The sequence below is a fragment of the Jatropha curcas genome, chromosome 2, assembly GCF_041381405.1.
Source record: "Jatropha curcas cultivar XTBG-Jc1 chromosome 2, XTBG_Jcur_1.0, whole genome shotgun sequence".
NCBI classification, from domain to species: Eukaryota; Viridiplantae; Streptophyta; class Magnoliopsida; order Malpighiales; family Euphorbiaceae; genus Jatropha; species Jatropha curcas.
Window position 1 is genome coordinate 3,732,802 of NC_143152.1, and position 27,996 is coordinate 3,760,797.

The following is a 27,996-nucleotide window of genomic DNA, read 5'->3' on the forward strand; positions in this document are numbered from 1 at the left end:
TTGCTAATTAATTTTTTATTTTCTAAATCCTGAATTTCTTTTTTACAATGGTTTATGAGTTCAGGGCTCATTTGAATAGGTCGAGCTTTAGTTGTAATGGACTTTTCATCAAAATCCTTCTCATAGGGTAAATCTACTATATGTTGTTTACGATTCCAAAATGCATGTGGGTGATCTGCACATAATTTATTTTCCATAAATGTCTTTAATTTACCAATCTTAATTTGAATATCTTTATCTTCTAGTTGCTTTTTAATCCGTTGAAGATATGTATAATTTCTCAAATGATTTAAGTCTTCTTCTTTAGATTTTATTAAAGAATTAATTTCCAAAGTTTTAATAGAATGAGCTCTTAATAAATTTAAATTTTTTCTCCTAGGTTTTTCAGTAAATTCTAACCTAGCTCTACTTCCTTTTACCTTGAATTTAATGCAATCTTCTTTTACAGAATATGGTGTAATTAGGTTAATGAATGGTGTTCCTAAGATTACCATATAATTTATCTGTGGTGAAAGTAAGAATATTGTTTTAATTTCTAATCCATTATTTATAATATCTGCTTCAATTTTACCAAGAATTTCTAATTTAGATTTATTAGCTGTAGTCAGTTTTTCATGTGTTTCTGACCAAAATCTATGTGGAATTAAATCAGATTTTATACAATTTAAATCTGCTCCTGTATCAAATAAAGCTATACCATTTATTATAAAATCCTGTGAAATTTGTAAATTTAATTTTACTAAATATTTTCTAGATGTTATTTCTTGTAAAAGAAAGAGAAAATGTGGATTTATGTCTTCATCTTCATTTAGCTCATTTATTCCATCTGTTATTTTATCATCTGGTTCATCCGAAGAGGAACTAGATATCAATTGAGTTTCTAAATGTTTTATTTTAGCATCATGTACTTGTGCTTGATGTTTTAATTCTTTGACTTCATGTTTTAAAATTCTAAGTTCTTTATATAGATCTTCTAATGATATTTTTGTTTCTAATTTTTTATTCTTATTTAATATAGTCGTTAAATCATAAGTATTAGTCTGAATTTTAGGTGTGATTATTTTTACTTCTTTATCTTCTTCAAAACTTTTAATTAATTTTTTAAGAAGTTGACTTTTAAGATCAGTATCTGTCAAATTATGTATTACTTCTAAAAGTGTATTTTGATCTTTTGTTAACATATTTACAGATTTTTCTGAAGAACTGGTTGTTGAACCTAGTTCATCAATTTGATTTTCACTTTCTTGTACCTCAGAATCTGATGTATCAGAAGTAAGATACAATTCATGAATTTTATTTATCACATCATCTTCTAAGTTTAATTCATGCAATTTTTTATTGAACTTGCAAAATTTAGATGTATGTCCTTTCTTACCACATTTAAAACAAGTTAAGTCTTTATATGAAATCTTATTAGTCTTTTTATATGGTTTTTTATTCTTAGATTTTTTATGGTGTTTACGTTTATCTTGATGATAAAATTCTTCTTTACTAGGTTTAGACCTATAATGTTTTTTATAGTGTTTTTTATAACTTGTGGGTTTAGAGCATTGACCACTACATTGTTGAGTAGGGGTTATATTATAGTCAAATTGTTTACAAAAACTTCCTAATTCTTGTTTAGTCTTTTTTAACTCATATTTTAAAGTTTTTTGAAGTTTTAAATCTTGACAAATTTGTAATCCTTCTTTCTGAATTATACTTATTAATTGGCCATAAGTTAATTTATTGTATGGAATTGGGTTACCATGTTGTTGTTTAATATAATTCCTAACCCTTTCGCCTAAAAAATAGGGTAAACCAGCTAAGAATTTTTCTTTCCAAAAAGCTTGATTAGAATCTTCTCTTAACATTAATCTTGTAAGAAAAGTGGTTTTATATAATTGAAATTGACCTAAGTGTTTACATTTTAAATTACTTAAAAGTTCAGCATTTTTATCTTTTATATGTGATGGATCGCCTATAAAATGTAATGAAATGGTTAATATTAAGGTTGCAACTGCATCTTGAATAGGTTCACCATTTTCATCAAATAAAGGTTGATCCTGGTCATTTACTTGAACTGCATTTAAAATATCTAATTGATCTTTTTCAGTGAGATGGTAATCCCACCATCCCTTTAATTGTCCTGTAAATCCTGCAATGAGGATTTCAGCAACGGCTTTATCAGATATAGGTGACTGGGTTTTATAGGCATTCGCAGCCATTGTCATTTGTTGCAAAATACTTAAGATTTTATATTCAGATAAGCCATCAATATTCCATTCATATAATGTATTAGCATTATAATGAAATTGGGATATGTATGGAGGTTTATCAATTAATCCTAAGTCTGGGGCCCTAGAGACTATTTCTCTATGGGTTATATTATTTACAAATTGTTGAACACTATCTGAGTCAGGTTTACTATCTTCAGAGCTAGAAGTTTCTTCTAAAAGATTTATATTTCTGGAAGCATTAGAAGAATCTTGAACTACTTGGGGAGTAGATCCTGAACTTGCCTCAAGTTGACTAAGCTGTTGTTTTAAAGTTCCTATAAATTGTGAATTTAATTCCTTTTGACTAGACTTAGATACCTGATATGGTTTAAACATATGTGACTTTACTAATTCTTTACCTTTAGATTGTTCAAGTACTATAGGTTTATCTTGAAGTAATTGTTCTATCTTTTTTAATTGTGTATTCAAACAAATTAAACTAGCATTACTAAAATTATTTTGCTCAATTAATTTTTTATCTGAATCGTTTTCTCTAGCTACTTTATATGGTGCACAAGTAATATCATTATCTTGGTAATTAAATTTACTAATGGCTTTAGGAGGAAAATCACTTTGAATTATCCTATCATTTACTATCCATTCTGGTCTTTTATCACGAATTGTTATAGGATTAAGACTTTTAGTTGAATTATTTTTAATTAATGAAAACCAGTCTAAAAATCTAATTCTAGTCTGAGTTTGAAATTGATATTCAACATATTCCTGTTTTAAATCTTCAAAATTATAAGTTTTTAATATTTTATTAAACTTCATTAAATTCTTTGTTTTTGTTATTTCTTTTACCAAATCTTTATTAATTTCATCTTTAGTTAAAACATTTAGTTCTCTATTTAATTCACTAACATTTTCAGTGATGGCTGAAGCTGTTGGTGACTCTGGTGAAGTGTTTACTAAATTAGATTGTTGATTTAAATAATTGTCAACAGGATTATAAACTGCCTGAGGGACTGAATTACTATAATCAACTCCTTTCATTTTAAATGATTGACTAGATGCAGGTATATCTGAAGTAGAATACCTAGGTTTTACTAAGGTTTGGATAATTGGTTTAGGTTCATTTTCTTTATATCTTGCATAAATTACTGAAGGTATTTTTGGCTTATCATCATCTATAATCTCAGAAGATGTTGATCCTGTATACCTAGAACTTTGACTTCTATTAAATTTTAAAGTTACTTTACCATCTTCAAATTGTTCAATTTTTTGTAAATTGACATTTGGTTTAACAGGTTCTGGTTCTGGGGGAGGGACAATCCCTTCCAAAATCCATTCCTCCGGTAAGGTGATATCCTTCCATTGGATAGTTTTAGGTATAACGGTGTTGGTTTTAGCCAAATCAGTTTGAAGAAACTTAGTTTCTCCAATTTTTGGTTGTAATTTGTATTTAGTACTAAAAGCTGAATTCATAGCTTTATAATGGATTTTATAGATTAAAGCAATTGGAATAGATCCTTGCTTCATTTTATAATTATGAGTTTTAACTTCTAAAATTATACTTTCTAAAATATTAAGATCATTTAAAGAAACAGTCATATCTGGATAAACCTCAAATGAGATTGGCCCTTCACTTAAACTTGTTTCAACAGATCCTAATAAAGAATCTTGAAAATTTAAAAATCTAGCATCTCTTACTACTGCCAATATACTAGTGTTTAATCCTTCTCTAGTTAAAGGTTTTATACCTACTTGTATTAATCCTATATGAATATATTTATACTTTTTATTTTTATGTTGCTGTAATGTTTTAGATGAAAGAAGAGTGATTCGTTCAAAAGGTTTGCTTAATTGAAAATCACGTTCTTCAGTTTTAATAACATAATCTGTGTTCCATAAAGGAAATTTACTAATTTTATAAATTTGTTCTTTATCTACTTTAGGTATTTCCCAATCATCTATAGCTTTACTAAAATCTTGCAATATTAATTCATTTCTATTTATTATTCTTTTTATTTCAGAGGAATCAGAATCATCCGACTTAACATTACTTACAGATCGACACAATAAAGGATCCATTGTATAATATATTAAAGAATCTTAAAAGCTACCCGATTATGCCCTCCGGTTATACCCTTCACTGCCCAACAAATCTCAACAAATGGGTCTTACAACGGGTTCATATGGAATCGGCTCAGTGGGCAAAGCTAAAAGCTTCATTAATATATTAAACAATCAATACTTTATTGGGTGATAGTAACCAATACTTAAATCGTTAGGCTCTGATACCATTACTCACCAAGATCCGATTATGCCCTCCGGTTATACCCTTCACTGCCCAACAAATCTCAACAAATGGGTCTTACAACGGGTTCATATGGAATCGGCTCAGTGGGCAAAGCTAAAAGCTTCATTAATATATTAAACAATCAATACTTGAAGTTTTAAATCTTCCTTGCAGCCTTACAAGGACAATGGAGAGAAGGAAAGCTACTGGGAGTAAACACTCACCCATTAAAGCTCTTTCAGAGCAAATTGAGGTTATTACTAAATCACTTACCACTAAAATATCCCTCTCTAGCGATATTAAACAATGGATTGATACTTATCCTCAATCCACTAAAATCCTTCTAAAGATATTATATGATATAGTATCTTCTTCAGCGGAAGATACGCAGGTATGACTTCTAAACTTAAACGCGATCGTATCCGCTTATGATACGGCTACTCTGTCTCAAACGGTAGACAGTAAAGAGCTATCAAATCCGTTAATGGCTGTGGATTTGCCAAAAATCCAATATGATATTACTAGTAAAATATCTAAATGGTTTACATACTTATTTTTGCTGTATAAATTAAATCGTCCGTATATTTCTTGTACACTCCAGTAAAATTTACAGTTTTACTTAAACATATATTTCTTATGATTATTATCATATAATAATTTTTGCTTCTAAACAGGGAGTGGGAACAGGCTTTAATAATTCTCCAGCCCATTAAAAAATCCGTCGATAAATTCTTAAAATTATCCAGCCCATATAAACTGATTTGTCAAGAGCTATTTGAGCAACTCTCAACCGGCCCAAATCAGCCCATAAACCCATTCACTAGTAAAGCCCAAAGTTCATTCTCTGGTAAATCCCCAAAGGCAACACGTCCTAAAGGAAAGAATAAAGTTATTATTCCTTCAACTTATCATTTGTATAAAGTTATCATTTTACAGCCCCATATATTATAAATTGTTCAAACCCAATTGGTTGTGGTTAAAACCCGCCCTTTCTATTTCTTTTGTTGGGGAAAGTAATGGTGAAAATAAAAAAGAAAGCATAAAAGGAAGAACAGATAAAAGAAAAAGTAAAAAGAAGGACAACTCATCGTCCTCATCTTCTTGTAAAAGGCAGAAGGAACCTTATTCCTTCAATTTGATCTCATAAAAATCCAAGATATTATCTCCAACTAAACAGGTGGCAGACAACCCACTGTTCATCCACAATAAAGATTCGGTGGCAGACAGAGTACTGTTCAAACTACAGGAAGAGTCGACCACTATGCTCTACAGTAAAGGCCAAGCTACTATTTCTACAGTAGAAGCCAAGTACTATTTGCACAGTAAAAGTCAAGATTCGGTGGCAGACAGGTCACTGTTCATCCACAGTAAAAGATGAATAGTAAAGATTCCGTGGCAGACACATCACTATTCATCAACAGTAAAAAGCACACAGTAAGATTCTTAAATTTTCTATATAATGGGAGCCTATCCCCATGTGAAGGCATAAGTTTGTTTATGAACTTATCAACCTAAAACCTCTCTCCTCTCCTTTCAACGTTCTTTGTAAGGATTCAAGGTTAGAGCTTTCAAGTAAGTAAAACCTAGTATGAATTTAGATTTTTAAATTGTAATTTATAATTTGTATTTATATTTTGTAATTAAATAAAGTTTTATATTTTATTTAAATTTATAAATTGCTACTTAAATGCCCTGTTGAAGGCATCCTTCTCTTCTCCCTCCACAATCTGACTTGATTCTGGGGATCCCAGGTCAAGGTTGCAGGAACCCTAAACCATATAAAATTGTTCTTGCGTAAAATTGTATGTCGTATAAGTATGCTCTGTGGTTGCACCTTAGTGTGATCTTCCACATCAGAAATAAATTGTTATATGCTTGTTTGATTTAAACAGTAACTGTTTGTTCATATAAAAAAGATAAACAGTAACTATTTCTTAAGTTTAATTTGAATAGTACTTGTTATAAATTTATTTGTTTAATAAATTAATTTGTATAATGATTGATCTTTAAAATAGGAATATTAAATCATTTCATCATAGCATTTACTTCGTTTAAAATTATTCCTTTTACAAGATTCAAATCTGTTAAACGGTCCTAGAAGCTTTTGTTGGTATCAGAGCATAATATTATCCAAATTACAATATATAATATTAATATTAATTGATTTAAAATAGGCAGAGCAAAATATAGGAAAGTAGTTATAGATAGAGATATATATAGTAAAGTCAAAAATATGAATTTAAATTATGAAAATGATTTTAAGTATGATACGTGGCGTTGTTATACCAAGAAGACGACTAATTAAATAGTCCTTTGGACCAGTAGCCCGCACTTCTGGGTTTCCAGCCTAAATATCAATACTGTTTTCAAAAACAGTTACTGTTTAGATCGTACTTTTAAAAATAAGTACTGTTTATCAAACAAGTATATACTACGGAATTTTACTAGAAATACAAAGATACTGTATAATACAAAAATATTTTATTCAGATGAACTGGTTGATGTTTCGAGTTCATCAGATTCTATAGACTCAGAGTCTGAAGTTTCTGAATCGAGATATAATTTATGAATTTTTATTAATATTTCTTTTTCTAATTTTAATGCATTTAATTTTTTATTAAATCGACAAAATTTAGAAATATGACCGTTTTTACCACAAGAAAAACAAGTTATATTTTTATAAGAATTTTTAGATGAAGATAAATTTGATATAGAACACTGACCACTACAAGGTTTGGTAGAAGTCATGCCATAATCAAACTGTTTACAAAAGGATCCTAATCCTTGTTGAGTTTTACGTATTTCAGATTTTGACAGATTTGTAATCCTTCCTTTTGAATAATACTATTTAATTGACCATAAGTCAATTTATCATAAGGTATTGGATTACCAAACTGTTGTTTTATAGAATTTCTAATTTTCTCGCCTAAGTAGAAAGGTAGTCCAGCTAAGAACTTTTCTTTCCAAAAGGCTTGATTTGAATCTTCCCTTAACATTAATCTTGTAAGGAAAGTGGTTTTATATTCTTGAAAATCACTTAATTTTCTACATTTAAGATTACTTAATAATTCACCATTTTTATCTTTTAAATGAGATGGGTCTCCTATAAAATGTAATGAAATAGTGAGAATTAAAGATGACACAGCATCCTGAATTACATCACCATTCTCATCATATACCGGTTCACTATCATCATTTACTTGAATTTTATTTAAAATTTCGTCATGTTGTTGGTCAGTTAGGTGATAATCCCACCAACCTTTAAGTTGTCCAGTAAATCCCGCAATGAGGATTTCTGCTATAGCTTTATCAGAAATAGTTGACTGGGTTTTATAAGCATTTGCAGCCATTGTCATATGTTGCAAAATACTTAATATATTATATTCACTTAAACCATCTATGTTCCATTCATAGATTGTTGAAGCATTATATTTAAATTGAGATAACGAATTAGGTTTATCAATAATTCCTAAATCTGGAGCTCTATTAACTATTTCCCTATGATGATTTATTGGATTTAATTCAAATTGTTTTACATCTTCTGATTCTGGTTCACTAAGTTCAGAATTAGAAGTTTCTTCTAAATTATTTATATTTCGTGATGCTTGAGGTGTGTCAAGAGCTACTGGTTGAGTAGTCGCTGAATGCACTTCAAGTTTACTTAATTGATCTGTTAATATGTTGACAAATTCTTGTTTACTAGACTGTGAAATGTGATATGGTTTACAAACATGAGATTGAATTTTTTCTTTAATTAAGTTATACCAATCAAAGAAATTTATTTCATTTTGCCTATTTAGTCTATAGTCTAAATATTCAGATTTTAATTCTTCAAAAGTATAAGTTTTTAGAATCTGCTTCATTTTAATTAAGTTGTTTATTTTAGATATTTCATTTAATAAATCATTTTCAATATCTTTTTTAGTTAAAATATTGAGATTTTTAGCAACTGTAGAAACATTTACTGTAGAAATCTTAAAATCATTTTTATCAGAAACAATTACTGTAGAAATCATTTTTGCATCAATAGCTTTATAATCATCCTTAGAAATTAATTCATTTCTATTAATAATCCTTTGAAATTTTGAAGATTCAAAAACATTCGATTTATTACTACTAATCGAGCTACATATAAAAGAATCCATTTTATAAGATAGCATAGATTTTAATGACAGTGGTCCGGTTATACTACACAGATCTAAGTCCGGTTATGATATCTCAAGAACTCGGCCAGGTTATACCCTTCAACTGCCCTACCAATCGGGTCTTACACACGGGTTCAAAATAGGCCTCTTACTGTATCTGATATCTCAAATGGACCTTAGATGTATAGTTCAATGGAACCATATCAAGACAACCTATGATATATTATAAACCGGAGTCGTTATATGTATACCAATTAGCAGATCTAAATCGTCAGGCTCTGATACCAACAAAAGCTTCTAGGACCGTTTAACAGATTTGAATCTTGTAAAAGGAATAATTTTAAACGAAGTAAATGCTATGATGAAATGATTTAATATTCCTATTTTAAATCTTCAAAATTATAAGTTTTTAATATTTTATTAAACTTCATTAAATTCTTTGTTTTTGTTATTTCTTTTACCAAATCTTTATTAATTTCATCTTTAGTTAAAACATTTAGTTCTCTATTTAATTCACTAACATTTTCAGTGATGGCTGAAGCTGTTGGTGACTCTGGTGAAGTGTTTACTAAATTAGATTGTTGATTTAAATAATTGTCAACAGGATTATAAACTGCCTGAGGGACTGAATTACTATAATCAACTCCTTTCATTTTAAATGATTGACTAGATGCAGGTATATCTGAAGTAGAATACCTAGGTTTTACTAAGGTTTGGATAATTGGTTTAGGTTCATTTTCTTTATATCTTGCATAAATTACTGAAGGTATTTTTGGCTTATCATCATCTATAATCTCAGAAGATGTTGATCCTGTATACCTAGAACTTTGACTTCTATTAAATTTTAAAGTTACTTTACCATCTTCAAATTGTTCAATTTTTTGTAAATTGACATTTGGTTTAACAGGTTCTGGTTCTGGGGGAGGGACAATCCCTTCCAAAATCCATTCCTCCGGTAAGGTGATATCCTTCCATTGGATAGTTTTAGGTATAACGGTGTTGGTTTTAGCCAAATCAGTTTGAAGAAACTTAGTTTCTCCAATTTTTGGTTGTAATTTGTATTTAGTACTAAAAGCTGAATTCATAGCTTTATAATGGATTTTATAGATTAAAGCAATTGGAATAGATCCTTGCTTCATTTTATAATTATGAGTTTTAACTTCTAAAATTATACTTTCTAAAATATTAAGATCATTTAAAGAAACAGTCATATCTGGATAAACCTCAAATGAGATTGGCCCTTCACTTAAACTTGTTTCAACAGATCCTAATAAAGAATCTTGAAAATTTAAAAATCTAGCATCTCTTACTACTGCCAATATACTAGTGTTTAATCCTAATAAAGCGTCAGGCTCTGATACCATTACTCACCAAGATCGACCGATTTAAGTATCAATTAAACAATAAATGATTTATATTATCCAAATTTATATCAAACATATCAACTAAAATAGATCTATTATTTAAATCAATTAATATTTCAAAAATATTTAAATTAATATTATATATTGTAAGCAAAATATTATTTTCTCTTAAATTTACAAAAACATGAATATAATTCATATGGTACTTAGCGTTGTAGCACAAAGTTTCCCTTGTTTATCAAGTGCAATGATAAACACCAGGAGGTTATGTGTTTCCAGCTGATATACCAAAGAATTTTAATTTGAACAGTAGTTGTTTAAAGATGAACAGTATTTGTTTTAATCTGAACAGTAAATGAACAGTTTATGTTTATGAAAAATCAAGAACAATATTTCTGATGTGGAAGATCACACAGAGGTGCAACCACAGAGCATACTTATACAAAATAATATTTATCAATTAACTCAACCAATTTTAATTGTTTAAGGTTGAGGGTTCCTGCAACCTTAGCCTGGGATCCCCAGAACTAAGTCAGAGTGTGGAGGGAGAAGAGAAGGAAGCCTTTAACAGGGCTTAGTAGTAGCAATTTATAAATTTAAATAAATAACTTTATTTAAATATGAAATTCAAATTTAAACTTACAATTTAAAAGTTTACAATCCAGACTTCGAACGTTGAATGCTTACAAAGAACCGTTGGGGGAGAGGATGAGAGAGTGTTTAGTATATTGTTATACAAGCTTATGCCTTCACAAGAGGATAGGCTCCCTTTAAATAACATAGAAAAGAATCTTTACTATTCTACTTTTACTATTTATGAACAGTGCTTGGTCTGCCACCGAATCTTGAGCAGTGTTGACCTTTACTGTGGATGAATAGTTGTTGGTCTGCCACCGAATCTTTACTGTGGATGATGCGTTGGCTTTTCCTGTAGAAACATTGATTTATCTTTTACTGTTGAATGATGGTGAAATAAGGTTTCACCTGCCTTTTACTCAGATGAGGACGATGTGTCCTTCTTTTTCTTTTCTTTTTTCTTTGCTTTGCTTTTTTGTTTTAATTTTTCTTTTGCCTTCTCAGCTTTACTTTTGACTATAATGGATTCAAAAGCTTCATCATTACTATCTTCGTCAGAGGATAATGGGAATGATGTTGATGAGGAAGAGGAAGCCATGTCAGCCCACTTCTGTTTGCTTGATTTAGATATTTTGCTGGAACAGTCTGCCTGCTTTTTACTTGATGAGGGTTTTACTGGAGAATCAGAATCTGTTGAAAGATGCTGAAGCATTTCTTGACAGATTCTTCTATACTCATCTGGAGTTTTAGCAGCAGCTAACCTTGCTTGGCACTGTGCTTTTTGGATTCCGAAAGTCGGTTGATCTTTTAGTGCAAGAGTGGTTGCATAGGTTAATGGAGAAACCTGTTTTAATTTATCACGTATCCAGAGATCAATTTTAAGTTCCGTGGTAGAGTTCTTGAAAGATCCCCACCATTTAATCTTATGTCTTTTTACCAACATAGGAATCTGGTACGTTCCTACGGCATACTGAGTGTCCAAATACCATTGATATACCCAGGGCGTGAAGAAGGCCATACAATAGTACATAAGGGAAGGAATATGGGCTTCTGCAGGATTGGGTTTATAATGGGCTTTAAAATACTGATATAATGCCTGGATTGGAGGAGGGATAATTTCATTGGAAATTCCCCTAGTTTCCCACCATTTTTTAAACCAGTTAGGCACTTTACAATCAGTACGAAAGGACGTGTCAAAATAGATTAACCATGAATGCGTAGCAGTGGGATTCTGAATAGCAAAAATTTTGTCCCATGCATCACGATAATCAAAATAATTGTATACAGTACTGTGGACATGTTTATATAAAACTTTAAATTGTACAGGGGTAGAAAGAGAGGGTTTAGGCCAGTCCTTGGGATGAAGAATCCGTTGGATTTTAAGTGAAGAATATAAAATAACAGATTTATTTTTTGAATCATAATTATGTTTAATTTTTACAGATCCAGTATCCAAGAGAATATTATGATAATATTCTTGGGGTTTTGAAAGATCAGTTGGAGCAAAGTACCAATCCTCAGGGTAGTATTGTTTTAAAACAGACCAAGGATTAGTGTTATTATATCCATCTTCTATTTCAATTTCATAATGAAAAATAGGTTTAAGAAACCATTTATGTATACTTTGCGTATACTGGATTTTTGGCAAATCCACAGCCATCAACGGATTTGATAAGTCTTTACTGCCTACCGTTTGAGACAGACTAGCCGTACCATGAACGGGTACGATCGCTTTAGGTGTAGAAGACATACCTGGCGCCTCTGTGGAAGAGGACGCTATATCTTGTAACGCCTTAAACACTTCAGGGGATTGACTTAACTGTTCAATCCATTTTTTAAGATCTGGAAAAATTTTAGTGTCTAGGGTTTTAGGTAAATCTTCCGAATGCTCAGAAAGGGCTTTAGTAGGTGATTCAGGTTCTTCTTTAGGGGCTTTGCCCTTATCCTTTTTCCTGCCCATCGTTCTGTAAGAATTCGCGAGTCAGAAAGTCTGGAATGTTATTTTTATCTCCTTTAATAAATTCAATATCAAATTCAAATATACTAAGTAAAGCTTGCCATCTTGCAAAAATTTGTTTAGAAGCCAGATTTTTTACATCTTTTTGTAAAACATCTTTTGCAGATTTACAATCAATACGAAGTAAAAATTTTTGATTTAATAAATCAGATTGGAATTTATTGATGCAAATTACTATACTTAAAATCTCCTTTTTAATAGTAGAATAATTTATTTGAGTTTGGTTCCAATGACCAGATGTATACTGAATAATTCGTTCTTTACCATTAATTACTTGTTTTAAAATACCGCCATATCCAACATCTGAAGCGTCAGTTTCAACTATCTTGAATGCTGTTGGATGAGGGATATAAAGATATGGAATTTCTTTGACTAAAGCCTTTATCTTTTTTACTAACTGGGTATGCTGGGCTGTCCATGGGCCAGCATCTTTCTTAAGCCTATCATGTAATGGTTTTATCATGCAATTGAGGTTTGGATAAAAATCTATAACATAATTTAAACATCCAAGAAAACGTTGAAGTTGGGTTTTATTAGTTAACTCATCAGGGAACTTGGACCCAAATACCATAGCTCGTTCTATGGGCTGGATAATACCCTGTTCTATGTAATGACCCAAAAACCTAACTTTAGTTTTAAACAAGTCCATTTTAGTTTTACTCAATGCTAATCCATTCATTTCAATTGTCATGCAAAATGTTTTTAAGTGTTTAAAATGTTCTTCTAATGTTCTACTAAAAACTAGAACATCATCAATATATACTATACAAAATTCACTATGGGGATTAAATATATCATTCATGATCCTCTGAAACTCAGAAGGAGCATTTTTTAATCCAAAAGGCATTACATTCCATTCGTATTGACCGAAGGGAACTGTAAATGCTGTTTTATATCTATCATTAGGATGAATCTGGATCTGCCAATAACCAGATTTCATATCAAATTTACTAAAAATATTTGCCTGATATAACTGTTTTAATAAATCCTTCTTATTGGGTAATGGATACCTTATCCATTTTAAGGCTGTATTTAGTGGTTTATAATTAATTACTAATCTAGGGACTCCTCTTTCTATCTCAGCATTTTTATTAACATAAAAAGCCGCACAAGACCACGGACTTCTAGATTTGCTAATTAATTTTTTATTTTCTAAATCCTGAATTTCTTTTTTACAATGGTTTATGAGTTCAGGGCTCATTTGAATAGGTCGAGCTTTAGTTGTAATGGACTTTTCATCAAAATCCTTCTCATAGGGTAAATCTACTATATGTTGTTTACGATTCCAAAATGCATGTGGGTGATCTGCACATAATTTATTTTCCATAAATGTCTTTAATTTACCAATCTTAATTTGAATATCTTTATCTTCTAGTTGCTTTTTAATCCGTTGAAGATATGTATAATTTCTCAAATGATTTAAGTCTTCTTCTTTAGATTTTATTAAAGAATTAATTTCCAAAGTTTTAATAGAATGAGCTCTTAATAAATTTAAATTTTTTCTCCTAGGTTTTTCAGTAAATTCTAACCTAGCTCTACTTCCTTTTACCTTGAATTTAATGCAATCTTCTTTTACAGAATATGGTGTAATTAGGTTAATGAATGGTGTTCCTAAGATTACCATATAATTTATCTGTGGTGAAAGTAAGAATATTGTTTTAATTTCTAATCCATTATTTATAATATCTGCTTCAATTTTACCAAGAATTTCTAATTTAGATTTATTAGCTGTAGTCAGTTTTTCATGTGTTTCTGACCAAAATCTATGTGGAATTAAATCAGATTTTATACAATTTAAATCTGCTCCTGTATCAAATAAAGCTATACCATTTATTATAAAATCCTGTGAAATTTGTAAATTTAATTTTACTAAATATTTTCTAGATGTTATTTCTTGTAAAAGAAAGAGAAAATGTGGATTTATGTCTTCATCTTCATTTAGCTCATTTATTCCATCTGTTATTTTATCATCTGGTTCATCCGAAGAGGAACTAGATATCAATTGAGTTTCTAAATGTTTTATTTTAGCATCATGTACTTGTGCTTGATGTTTTAATTCTTTGACTTCATGTTTTAAAATTCTAAGTTCTTTATATAGATCTTCTAATGATATTTTTGTTTCTAATTTTTTATTCTTATTTAATATAGTCGTTAAATCATAAGTATTAGTCTGAATTTTAGGTGTGATTATTTTTACTTCTTTATCTTCTTCAAAACTTTTAATTAATTTTTTAAGAAGTTGACTTTTAAGATCAGTATCTGTCAAATTATGTATTACTTCTAAAAGTGTATTTTGATCTTTTGTTAACATATTTACAGATTTTTCTGAAGAACTGGTTGTTGAACCTAGTTCATCAATTTGATTTTCACTTTCTTGTACCTCAGAATCTGATGTATCAGAAGTAAGATACAATTCATGAATTTTATTTATCACATCATCTTCTAAGTTTAATTCATGCAATTTTTTATTGAACTTGCAAAATTTAGATGTATGTCCTTTCTTACCACATTTAAAACAAGTTAAGTCTTTATATGAAATCTTATTAGTCTTTTTATATGGTTTTTTATTCTTAGATTTTTTATGGTGTTTACGTTTATCTTGATGATAAAATTCTTCTTTACTAGGTTTAGACCTATAATGTTTTTTATAGTGTTTTTTATAACTTGTGGGTTTAGAGCATTGACCACTACATTGTTGAGTAGGGGTTATATTATAGTCAAATTGTTTACAAAAACTTCCTAATTCTTGTTTAGTCTTTTTTAACTCATATTTTAAAGTTTTTTGAAGTTTTAAATCTTGACAAATTTGTAATCCTTCTTTCTGAATTATACTTATTAATTGGCCATAAGTTAATTTATTGTATGGAATTGGGTTACCATGTTGTTGTTTAATATAATTCCTAACCCTTTCGCCTAAAAAATAGGGTAAACCAGCTAAGAATTTTTCTTTCCAAAAAGCTTGATTAGAATCTTCTCTTAACATTAATCTTGTAAGAAAAGTGGTTTTATATAATTGAAATTGACCTAAGTGTTTACATTTTAAATTACTTAAAAGTTCAGCATTTTTATCTTTTATATGTGATGGATCGCCTATAAAATGTAATGAAATGGTTAATATTAAGGTTGCAACTGCATCTTGAATAGGTTCACCATTTTCATCAAATAAAGGTTGATCCTGGTCATTTACTTGAACTGCATTTAAAATATCTAATTGATCTTTTTCAGTGAGATGGTAATCCCACCATCCCTTTAATTGTCCTGTAAATCCTGCAATGAGGATTTCAGCAACGGCTTTATCAGATATAGGTGACTGGGTTTTATAGGCATTCGCAGCCATTGTCATTTGTTGCAAAATACTTAAGATTTTATATTCAGATAAGCCATCAATATTCCATTCATATAATGTATTAGCATTATAATGAAATTGGGATATGTATGGAGGTTTATCAATTAATCCTAAGTCTGGGGCCCTAGAGACTATTTCTCTATGGGTTATATTATTTACAAATTGTTGAACACTATCTGAGTCAGGTTTACTATCTTCAGAGCTAGAAGTTTCTTCTAAAAGATTTATATTTCTGGAAGCATTAGAAGAATCTTGAACTACTTGGGGAGTAGATCCTGAACTTGCCTCAAGTTGACTAAGCTGTTGTTTTAAAGTTCCTATAAATTGTGAATTTAATTCCTTTTGACTAGACTTAGATACCTGATATGGTTTAAACATATGTGACTTTACTAATTCTTTACCTTTAGATTGTTCAAGTACTATAGGTTTATCTTGAAGTAATTGTTCTATCTTTTTTAATTGTGTATTCAAACAAATTAAACTAGCATTACTAAAATTATTTTGCTCAATTAATTTTTTATCTGAATCGTTTTCTCTAGCTACTTTATATGGTGCACAAGTAATATCATTATCTTGGTAATTAAATTTACTAATGGCTTTAGGAGGAAAATCACTTTGAATTATCCTATCATTTACTATCCATTCTGGTCTTTTATCACGAATTGTTATAGGATTAAGACTTTTAGTTGAATTATTTTTAATTAATGAAAACCAGTCTAAAAATCTAATTCTAGTCTGAGTTTGAAATTGATATTCAACATATTCCTGTTTTAAATCTTCAAAATTATAAGTTTTTAATATTTTATTAAACTTCATTAAATTCTTTGTTTTTGTTATTTCTTTTACCAAATCTTTATTAATTTCATCTTTAGTTAAAACATTTAGTTCTCTATTTAATTCACTAACATTTTCAGTGATGGCTGAAGCTGTTGGTGACTCTGGTGAAGTGTTTACTAAATTAGATTGTTGATTTAAATAATTGTCAACAGGATTATAAACTGCCTGAGGGACTGAATTACTATAATCAACTCCTTTCATTTTAAATGATTGACTAGATGCAGGTATATCTGAAGTAGAATACCTAGGTTTTACTAAGGTTTGGATAATTGGTTTAGGTTCATTTTCTTTATATCTTGCATAAATTACTGAAGGTATTTTTGGCTTATCATCATCTATAATCTCAGAAGATGTTGATCCTGTATACCTAGAACTTTGACTTCTATTAAATTTTAAAGTTACTTTACCATCTTCAAATTGTTCAATTTTTTGTAAATTGACATTTGGTTTAACAGGTTCTGGTTCTGGGGGAGGGACAATCCCTTCCAAAATCCATTCCTCCGGTAAGGTGATATCCTTCCATTGGATAGTTTTAGGTATAACGGTGTTGGTTTTAGCCAAATCAGTTTGAAGAAACTTAGTTTCTCCAATTTTTGGTTGTAATTTGTATTTAGTACTAAAAGCTGAATTCATAGCTTTATAATGGATTTTATAGATTAAAGCAATTGGAATAGATCCTTGCTTCATTTTATAATTATGAGTTTTAACTTCTAAAATACCGCCATATCAACTAAAATAGATCTATTATTTAAATCAATTAATATTTCAAAAATATTTAAATTAATATTATATATTGTAAGCAAAATATTATTTTCTCTTAAATTTACAAAAACATGAATATAATTCATATGGTACTTAGCGTTGTAGCACAAAGTTTCCCTTGTTTATCAAGTGCAATGATAAACACCAGGAGGTTATGTGTTTCCAGCTGATATACCAAAGAATTTTAATTTGAATATCTTTATCTTCTAGTTGCTTTTTAATCCGTTGAAGATATGTATAATTTCTCAAATGATTTAAGTCTTCTTCTTTAGATTTTATTAAAGAATTAATTTCCAAAGTTTTAATAGAATGAGCTCTTAATAAATTTAAATTTTTTCTCCTAGGTTTTTCAGTAAATTCTAACCTAGCTCTACTTCCTTTTACCTTGAATTTAATGCAATCTTCTTTTACAGAATATGGTGTAATTAGGTTAATGAATGGTGTTCCTAAGATTACCATATAATTTATCTGTGGTGAAAGTAAGAATATTGTTTTAATTTCTAATCCATTATTTATAATATCTGCTTCAATTTTACCAAGAATTTCTAATTTAGATTTATTAGCTGTAGTCAGTTTTTCATGTGTTTCTGACCAAAATCTATGTGGAATTAAATCAGATTTTATACAATTTAAATCTGCTCCTGTATCAAATAAAGCTATACCATTTATTATAAAATCCTGTGAAATTTGTAAATTTAATTTTACTAAATATTTTCTAGATGTTATTTCTTGTAAAAGAAAGAGAAAATGTGGATTTATGTCTTCATCTTCATTTAGCTCATTTATTCCATCTGTTATTTTATCATCTGGTTCATCCGAAGAGGAACTAGATATCAATTGAGTTTCTAAATGTTTTATTTTAGCATCATGTACTTGTGCTTGATGTTTTAATTCTTTGACTTCATGTTTTAAAATTCTAAGTTCTTTATATAGATCTTCTAATGATATTTTTGTTTCTAATTTTTTATTCTTATTTAATATAGTCGTTAAATCATAAGTATTAGTCTGAATTTTAGGTGTGATTATTTTTACTTCTTTATCTTCTTCAAAACTTTTAATTAATTTTTTAAGAAGTTGACTTTTAAGATCAGTATCTGTCAAATTATGTATTACTTCTAAAAGTGTATTTTGATCTTTTGTTAACATATTTACAGATTTTTCTGAAGAACTGGTTGTTGAACCTAGTTCATCAATTTGATTTTCACTTTCTTGTACCTCAGAATCTGATGTATCAGAAGTAAGATACAATTCATGAATTTTATTTATCACATCATCTTCTAAGTTTAATTCATGCAATTTTTTATTGAACTTGCAAAATTTAGATGTATGTCCTTTCTTACCACATTTAAAACAAGTTAAGTCTTTATATGAAATCTTATTAGTCTTTTTATATGGTTTTTTATTCTTAGATTTTTTATGGTGTTTACGTTTATCTTGATGATAAAATTCTTCTTTACTAGGTTTAGACCTATAATGTTTTTTATAGTGTTTTTTATAACTTGTGGGTTTAGAGCATTGACCACTACATTGTTGAGTAGGGGTTATATTATAGTCAAATTGTTTACAAAAACTTCCTAATTCTTGTTTAGTCTTTTTTAACTCATATTTTAAAGTTTTTTGAAGTTTTAAATCTTGACAAATTTGTAATCCTTCTTTCTGAATTATACTTATTAATTGGCCATAAGTTAATTTATTGTATGGAATTGGGTTACCATGTTGTTGTTTAATATAATTCCTAACCCTTTCGCCTAAAAAATAGGGTAAACCAGCTAAGAATTTTTCTTTCCAAAAAGCTTGATTAGAATCTTCTCTTAACATTAATCTTGTAAGAAAAGTGGTTTTATATAATTGAAATTGACCTAAGTGTTTACATTTTAAATTACTTAAAAGTTCAGCATTTTTATCTTTTATATGTGATGGATCGCCTATAAAATGTAATGAAATGGTTAATATTAAGGTTGCAACTGCATCTTGAATAGGTTCACCATTTTCATCAAATAAAGGTTGATCCTGGTCATTTACTTGAACTGCATTTAAAATATCTAATTGATCTTTTTCAGTGAGATGGTAATCCCACCATCCCTTTAATTGTCCTGTAAATCCTGCAATGAGGATTTCAGCAACGGCTTTATCAGATATAGGTGACTGGGTTTTATAGGCATTCGCAGCCATTGTCATTTGTTGCAAAATACTTAAGATTTTATATTCAGATAAGCCATCAATATTCCATTCATATAATGTATTAGCATTATAATGAAATTGGGATATGTATGGAGGTTTATCAATTAATCCTAAGTCTGGGGCCCTAGAGACTATTTCTCTATGGGTTATATTATTTACAAATTGTTGAACACTATCTGAGTCAGGTTTACTATCTTCAGAGCTAGAAGTTTCTTCTAAAAGATTTATATTTCTGGAAGCATTAGAAGAATCTTGAACTACTTGGGGAGTAGATCCTGAACTTGCCTCAAGTTGACTAAGCTGTTGTTTTAAAGTTCCTATAAATTGTGAATTTAATTCCTTTTGACTAGACTTAGATACCTGATATGGTTTAAACATATGTGACTTTACTAATTCTTTACCTTTAGATTGTTCAAGTACTATAGGTTTATCTTGAAGTAATTGTTCTATCTTTTTTAATTGTGTATTCAAACAAATTAAACTAGCATTACTAAAATTATTTTGCTCAATTAATTTTTTATCTGAATCGTTTTCTCTAGCTACTTTATATGGTGCACAAGTAATATCATTATCTTGGTAATTAAATTTACTAATGGCTTTAGGAGGAAAATCACTTTGAATTATCCTATCATTTACTATCCATTCTGGTCTTTTATCACGAATTGTTATAGGATTAAGACTTTTAGTTGAATTATTTTTAATTAATGAAAACCAGTCTAAAAATCTAATTCTAGTCTGAGTTTGAAATTGATATTCAACATATTCCTGTTTTAAATCTTCAAAATTATAAGTTTTTAATATTTTATTAAACTTCATTAAATTCTTTGTTTTTGTTATTTCTTTTACCAAATCTTTATTAATTTCATCTTTAGTTAAAACATTTAGTTCTCTATTTAATTCACTAACATTTTCAGTGATGGCTGAAGCTGTTGGTGACTCTGGTGAAGTGTTTACTAAATTAGATTGTTGATTTAAATAATTGTCAACAGGATTATAAACTGCCTGAGGGACTGAATTACTATAATCAACTCCTTTCATTTTAAATGATTGACTAGATGCAGGTATATCTGAAGTAGAATACCTAGGTTTTACTAAGGTTTGGATAATTGGTTTAGGTTCATTTTCTTTATATCTTGCATAAATTACTGAAGGTATTTTTGGCTTATCATCATCTATAATCTCAGAAGATGTTGATCCTGTATACCTAGAACTTTGACTTCTATTAAATTTTAAAGTTACTTTACCATCTTCAAATTGTTCAATTTTTTGTAAATTGACATTTGGTTTAACAGGTTCTGGTTCTGGGGGAGGGACAATCCCTTCCAAAATCCATTCCTCCGGTAAGGTGATATCCTTCCATTGGATAGTTTTAGGTATAACGGTGTTGGTTTTAGCCAAATCAGTTTGAAGAAACTTAGTTTCTCCAATTTTTGGTTGTAATTTGTATTTAGTACTAAAAGCTGAATTCATAGCTTTATAATGGATTTTATAGATTAAAGCAATTGGAATAGATCCTTGCTTCATTTTATAATTATGAGTTTTAACTTCTAAAATTATACTTTCTAAAATATTAAGATCATTTAAAGAAACAGTCATATCTGGATAAACCTCAAATGAGATTGGCCCTTCACTTAAACTTGTTTCAACAGATCCTAATAAAGAATCTTGAAAATTTAAAAATCTAGCATCTCTTACTACTGCCAATATACTAGTGTTTAATCCTTCTCTAGTTAAAGGTTTTATACCTACTTGTATTAATCCTATATGAATATATTTATACTTTTTATTTTTATGTTGCTGTAATGTTTTAGATGAAAGAAGAGTGATTCGTTCAAAAGGTTTGCTTAATTGAAAATCACGTTCTTCAGTTTTAATAACATAATCTGTGTTCCATAAAGGAAATTTACTAATTTTATAAATTTGTTCTTTATCTACTTTAGGTATTTCCCAATCATCTATAGCTTTACTAAAATCTTGCAATATTAATTCATTTCTATTTATTATTCTTTTTATTTCAGAGGAATCAGAATCATCCGACTTAACATTACTTACAGATCGACACAATAAAGGATCCATTGTATAATATATTAAAGAATCTTAAAAGCTACCCGATTATGCCCTCCGGTTATACCCTTCACTGCCCAACAAATCTCAACAAATGGGTCTTACAACGGGTTCATATGGAATCGGCTCAGTGGGCAAAGCTAAAAGCTTCATTAATATATTAAACAATCAATACTTTATTGGGTGATAGTAACCAATACTTAAATCGTTAGGCTCTGATACCATTACTCACCAAGATCGACCGATTTAAGTATCAATTAAACAATAAATGATTTATATTATCCAAATTTATATCAAACATATCAACTAAAATAGATCTATTATTTAAATCAATTAATATTTCAAAAATATTTAAATTAATATTATATATTGTAAGCAAAATATTATTTTCTCTTAAATTTACAAAAACATGAATATAATTCATATGGTACTTAGCGTTGTAGCACAAAGTTTCCCTTGTTTATCAAGTGCAATGATAAACACCAGGAGGTTATGTGTTTCCAGCTGATATACCAAAGAATTTTAATTTGAACAGTAGTTGTTTAAAGATGAACAGTATTTGTTTTAATCTGAACAGTAAATGAACAGTTTATGTTTATGAAAAATCAAGAACAATATTTCTGATGTGGAAGATCACACAGAGGTGCAACCACAGAGCATACTTATACAAAATAATATTTATCAATTAACTCAACCAATTTTAATTGTTTAAGGTTGAGGGTTCCTGCAACCTTAGCCTGGGATCCCCAGAACTAAGTCAGAGTGTGGAGGGAGAAGAGAAGGAAGCCTTTAACAGGGCTTAGTAGTAGCAATTTATAAATTTAAATAAATAACTTTATTTAAATATGAAATTCAAATTTAAACTTACAATTTAAAAGTTTACAATCCAGACTTCGAACGTTGAATGCTTACAAAGAACCGTTGGGGGAGAGGATGAGAGAGTGTTTAGTATATTGTTATACAAGCTTATGCCTTCACAAGAGGATAGGCTCCCTTTAAATAACATAGAAAAGAATCTTTACTATTCTACTTTTACTATTTATGAACAGTGCTTGGTCTGCCACCGAATCTTGAGCAGTGTTGACCTTTACTGTGGATGAATAGTTGTTGGTCTGCCACCGAATCTTTACTGTGGATGATGCGTTGGCTTTTCCTGTAGAAACATTGATTTATCTTTTACTGTTGAATGATGGTGAAATAAGGTTTCACCTGCCTTTTACTCAGATGAGGACGATGTGTCCTTCTTTTTCTTTTCTTTTTTCTTTGCTTTGCTTTTTTGTTTTAATTTTTCTTTTGCCTTCTCAGCTTTACTTTTGACTATAATGGATTCAAAAGCTTCATCATTACTATCTTCGTCAGAGGATAATGGGAATGATGTTGATGAGGAAGAGGAAGCCATGTCAGCCCACTTCTGTTTGCTTGATTTAGATATTTTGCTGGAACAGTCTGCCTGCTTTTTACTTGATGAGGGTTTTACTGGAGAATCAGAATCTGTTGAAAGATGCTGAAGCATTTCTTGACAGATTCTTCTATACTCATCTGGAGTTTTAGCAGCAGCTAACCTTGCTTGGCACTGTGCTTTTTGGATTCCGAAAGTCGGTTGATCTTTTAGTGCAAGAGTGGTTGCATAGGTTAATGGAGAAACCTGTTTTAATTTATCACGTATGCAGAGATCAATTTTAAGTTCCGTGGTAGAGTTCTTGAAAGATCCCCACCATTTAATCTTATGTCTTTTTACCAACATAGGAATCTGGTACGTTCCTACGGCATACTGAGTGTCCAAATACCATTGATATACCCAGGGCGTGAAGAAGGCCATACAATAGTACATAAGGGAAGGAATATGGGCTTCTGCAGGATTGGGTTTATAATGGGCTTTAAAATACTGATATAATGCCTGGATTGGAGGAGGGATAATTTCATTGGAAATTCCCCTAGTTTCCCACCATTTTTTAAACCAGTTAGGCACTTTACAATCAGTACGAAAGGACGTGTCAAAATAGATTAACCATGAATGCGTAGCAGTGGGATTCTGAATAGCAAAAATTTTGTCCCATGCATCACGATAATCAAAATAATTGTATACAGTACTGTGGACATGTTTATATAAAACTTTAAATTGTACAGGGGTAGAAAGAGAGGGTTTAGGCCAGTCCTTGGGATGAAGAATCCGTTGGATTTTAAGTGAAGAATATAAAATAACAGATTTATTTTTTGAATCATAATTATGTTTAATTTTTACAGATCCAGTATCCAAGAGAATATTATGATAATATTCTTGGGGTTTTGAAAGATCAGTTGGAGCAAAGTACCAATCCTCAGGGTAGTATTGTTTTAAAACAGACCAAGGATTAGTGTTATTATATCCATCTTCTATTTCAATTTCATAATGAAAAATAGGTTTAAGAAACCATTTATGTATACTTTGCGTATACTGGATTTTTGGCAAATCCACAGCCATCAACGGATTTGATAAGTCTTTACTGCCTACCGTTTGAGACAGACTAGCCGTACCATGAACGGGTACGATCGCTTTAGGTGTAGAAGACATACCTGGCGCCTCTGTGGAAGAGGACGCTATATCTTGTAACGCCTTAAACACTTCAGGGGATTGACTTAACTGTTCAATCCATTTTTTAAGATCTGGAAAAATTTTAGTGTCTAGGGTTTTAGGTAAATCTTCCGAATGCTCAGAAAGGGCTTTAGTAGGTGATTCAGGTTCTTCTTTAGGGGCTTTGCCCTTATCCTTTTTCCTGCCCATCGTTCTGTAAGAATTCGCGAGTCAGAAAGTCTGGAATGTTATTTTTATCTCCTTTAATAAATTCAATATCAAATTCAAATATACTAAGTAAAGCTTGCCATCTTGCAAAAATTTGTTTAGAAGCCAGATTTTTTACATCTTTTTGTAAAACATCTTTTGCAGATTTACAATCAATACGAAGTAAAAATTTTTGATTTAATAAATCAGATTGGAATTTATTGATGCAAATTACTATACTTAAAATCTCCTTTTTAATAGTAGAATAATTTATTTGAGTTTGGTTCCAATGACCAGATGTATACTGAATAATTCGTTCTTTACCATTAATTACTTGTTTTAAAATACCGCCATATCCAACATCTGAAGCGTCAGTTTCAACTATCTTGAATGCTGTTGGATGAGGGATATAAAGATATGGAATTTCTTTGACTAAAGCCTTTATCTTTTTTACTAACTGGGTATGCTGGGCTGTCCATGGGCCAGCATCTTTCTTAAGCCTATCATGTAATGGTTTTATCATGCAATTGAGGTTTGGATAAAAATCTATAACATAATTTAAACATCCAAGAAAACGTTGAAGTTGGGTTTTATTAGTTAACTCATCAGGGAACTTGGACCCAAATACCATAGCTCGTTCTATGGGCTGGATAATACCCTGTTCTATGTAATGACCCAAAAACCTAACTTTAGTTTTAAACAAGTCCATTTTAGTTTTACTCAATGCTAATCCATTCATTTCAATTGTCATGCAAAATGTTTTTAAGTGTTTAAAATGTTCTTCTAATGTTCTACTAAAAACTAGAACATCATCAATATAGACTATACAAAATTCACTATGGGGATTAAATATATCATTCATGATCCTCTGAAACTCAGAAGGAGCATTTTTTAATCCAAAAGGCATTACATTCCATTCGTATTGACCGAAGGGAACTGTAAATGCTGTTTTATATCTATCATTAGGATGAATCTGGATCTGCCAATAACCAGATTTCATATCAAATTTACTAAAAATATTTGCCTGATATAACTGTTTTAATAAATCCTTCTTATTGGGTAATGGATACCTTATCCATTTTAAGGCTGTATTTAGTGGTTTATAATTAATTACTAATCTAGGGACTCCTCTTTCTATCTCAGCATTTTTATTAACATAAAAAGCCGCACAAGACCACGGACTTCTAGATTTGCTAATTAATTTTTTATTTTCTAAATCCTGAATTTCTTTTTTACAATGGTTTATGAGTTCAGGGCTCATTTGAATAGGTCGAGCTTTAGTTGTAATGGACTTTTCATCAAAATCCTTCTCATAGGGTAAATCTACTATATGTTGTTTACGATTCCAAAATGCATGTGGGTGATCTGCACATAATTTATTTTCCATAAATGTCTTTAATTTACCAATCTTACCATTACTCATATATATATATATATATATATATATATATATATATATATATATATATATATATATATATATATATATATATATATATACATCTCATAATTTCTATAAGTTACTTTTTATTGCGATTCAATGATATATCTAATTTTACATTCTTTTTTAAATTTTAGTTTTAAGTTTGATTGCATTCTATAAATATATAACACTTCATATAAATATTAAATTATATAATAGTATTGTATTATATTAAATTATATAATAGTATTATATTTCAATTATTTTATTATTGGTTATTAAGTTAAAACTTAACTACTAAAAAAATTTTTAAAACTCTAAATTCATTGAATAAAACATGATATTTAATTTATTCAAGGTGATATATTTAATATTATAATTCATGATTCTATTTTAATATTTTTTTTTAAAATAATATGAAACTAAATTGATCGGATTTTAGAATTACGATAACATATTTAAAATTTTAAATACTAATTATTATTTTCATTTTAATTTCTAATATGTAAAATTAGTAAGTTATGTTTCTTTCCTATTGAAAATTATTATCTATATTACATATCTTTATTATTTTATCGTCGTTTATATTATTTTCATTAAGAAAAATCTGACCATGTGTAATATATATTTATTTATGTAATATCCCTAAAATAGGTCATTTATTCATTCTCTAGCCTTTAACAAGCATTCTTGTGCCAAAGGCAGGCTTTCCCATGAGAAATCTCATAGAGTGATAGGTCTGCCCCTATTCTATTCTATAAGAGGTAGCCGATTAACTAGCAGACTTGACCAATCGCATAGCAATAGCATTGATCCCACGTAACAATCAACCAAACAGAGGGCGGTCTCCTTTTATATTAAGTTATATTAAGGGCGATCTGCTTTTAGGACTAAGCTCTCTCGCTTTCTTAACGAATTTTTAAAGTCATATGGGATGGCTATGCTTTACATGGGTTCAAATCTTTTCTTTGGTTCGTTGGGCTCGATTGCTCTTCTTTCTATACTTAGCAATAAACGAGACTAGGAATTGTAAAAGGCATTGGTTTGGTTAACCAGTTCAACCAAGCCAGCAGAAAAAGTATACCTATATTCTCCAGCAGTCTCTCTTTCAGTTCCTTTCTAAGAACTGAGAAACTAGGGAATCACTTTAGCGCAAACCGTGTACCACTTGTAATAAAAGTGCTGCCTACTCTTTACAGGAATCCCCTTGATTTACTATTTTATATTTTTAATTATATTTAATTTCTTATTCATTGCATGAAAAGTCTGTTCGATAATATTAGTTGTTTTAAAAGCAATTAACTTTTTAATTGCTAATTATTTATAACGGTTTAAATTAAAAATATTTGATGAAGATAAATGTTTAATTAGTTGTTTAATTTAAAATGATAAAAAAAAACATTAATCTGTTGGTTGGATCGTCCAAAAGTGGCTGTGGTGGATTACTTCACATACGGCACAGCTGATTTCGCCTTTATTCCTTGTGGACCTTACTGGAAGTTCATGAAGAAAATTTGCATGACAGAACTTCTCGGAGGTCGAATGTTAGACCAGCTCTTCCCGGCAGGCGTGAAGAGATAGGACAGTTTTTGCACACCATACTAAAGAAACAAATGCAGGTGAATCTTTTGATGTTGGACGACAGCTTCTAAGGCCAACCAATAATGTAATATCAAGAATGACTATGAGCGAAAGGTGTTCAGATAATGAAGACGAAGAGGTCAGGGAGTTGGTGCGGGATGTTTTTGATGTTGTAGGAAAATTCAATTTGTCAGACTATATTTGGCTTTGTAAGAACATGGATTTGCAGGGATTTAGAAGAAGGGTTGAGAAAGTTCGTGAAAAGTTTGACAAAATGATGCAGAGGATCATAGCAGAACATGAAGAGGCAAGGAAGATAAACAAGGAAACGGGTGAAGGAGATTCAGTGAAAGATTCACTTGATATTTTACTTAACATATCAGAAGATGAGAACTCAGAAATGAAATTGACTAAAGAAAACATCAAGGCATTTATCCTGTTT

At 29.7% G+C, this 27,996-nt stretch overlaps 1 protein-coding gene across 1 annotated transcript in view; it reads left to right on the top strand.

Moving 5' to 3' along the window:
• Window positions 1-27,996, top strand: part of LOC105634767 (3,9-dihydroxypterocarpan 6A-monooxygenase) — an 81,151-nt gene that overhangs the window by 52,870 nt on the left and 285 nt on the right. The window contains 3 exon segments of the mRNA XM_089718171.1: window positions 27,382-27,525; window positions 27,528-27,581; window positions 27,584-27,992. Coding sequence (XP_089574297.1) covers window positions 27,382-27,525; window positions 27,528-27,581; window positions 27,584-27,992 — 607 coding nt within the window.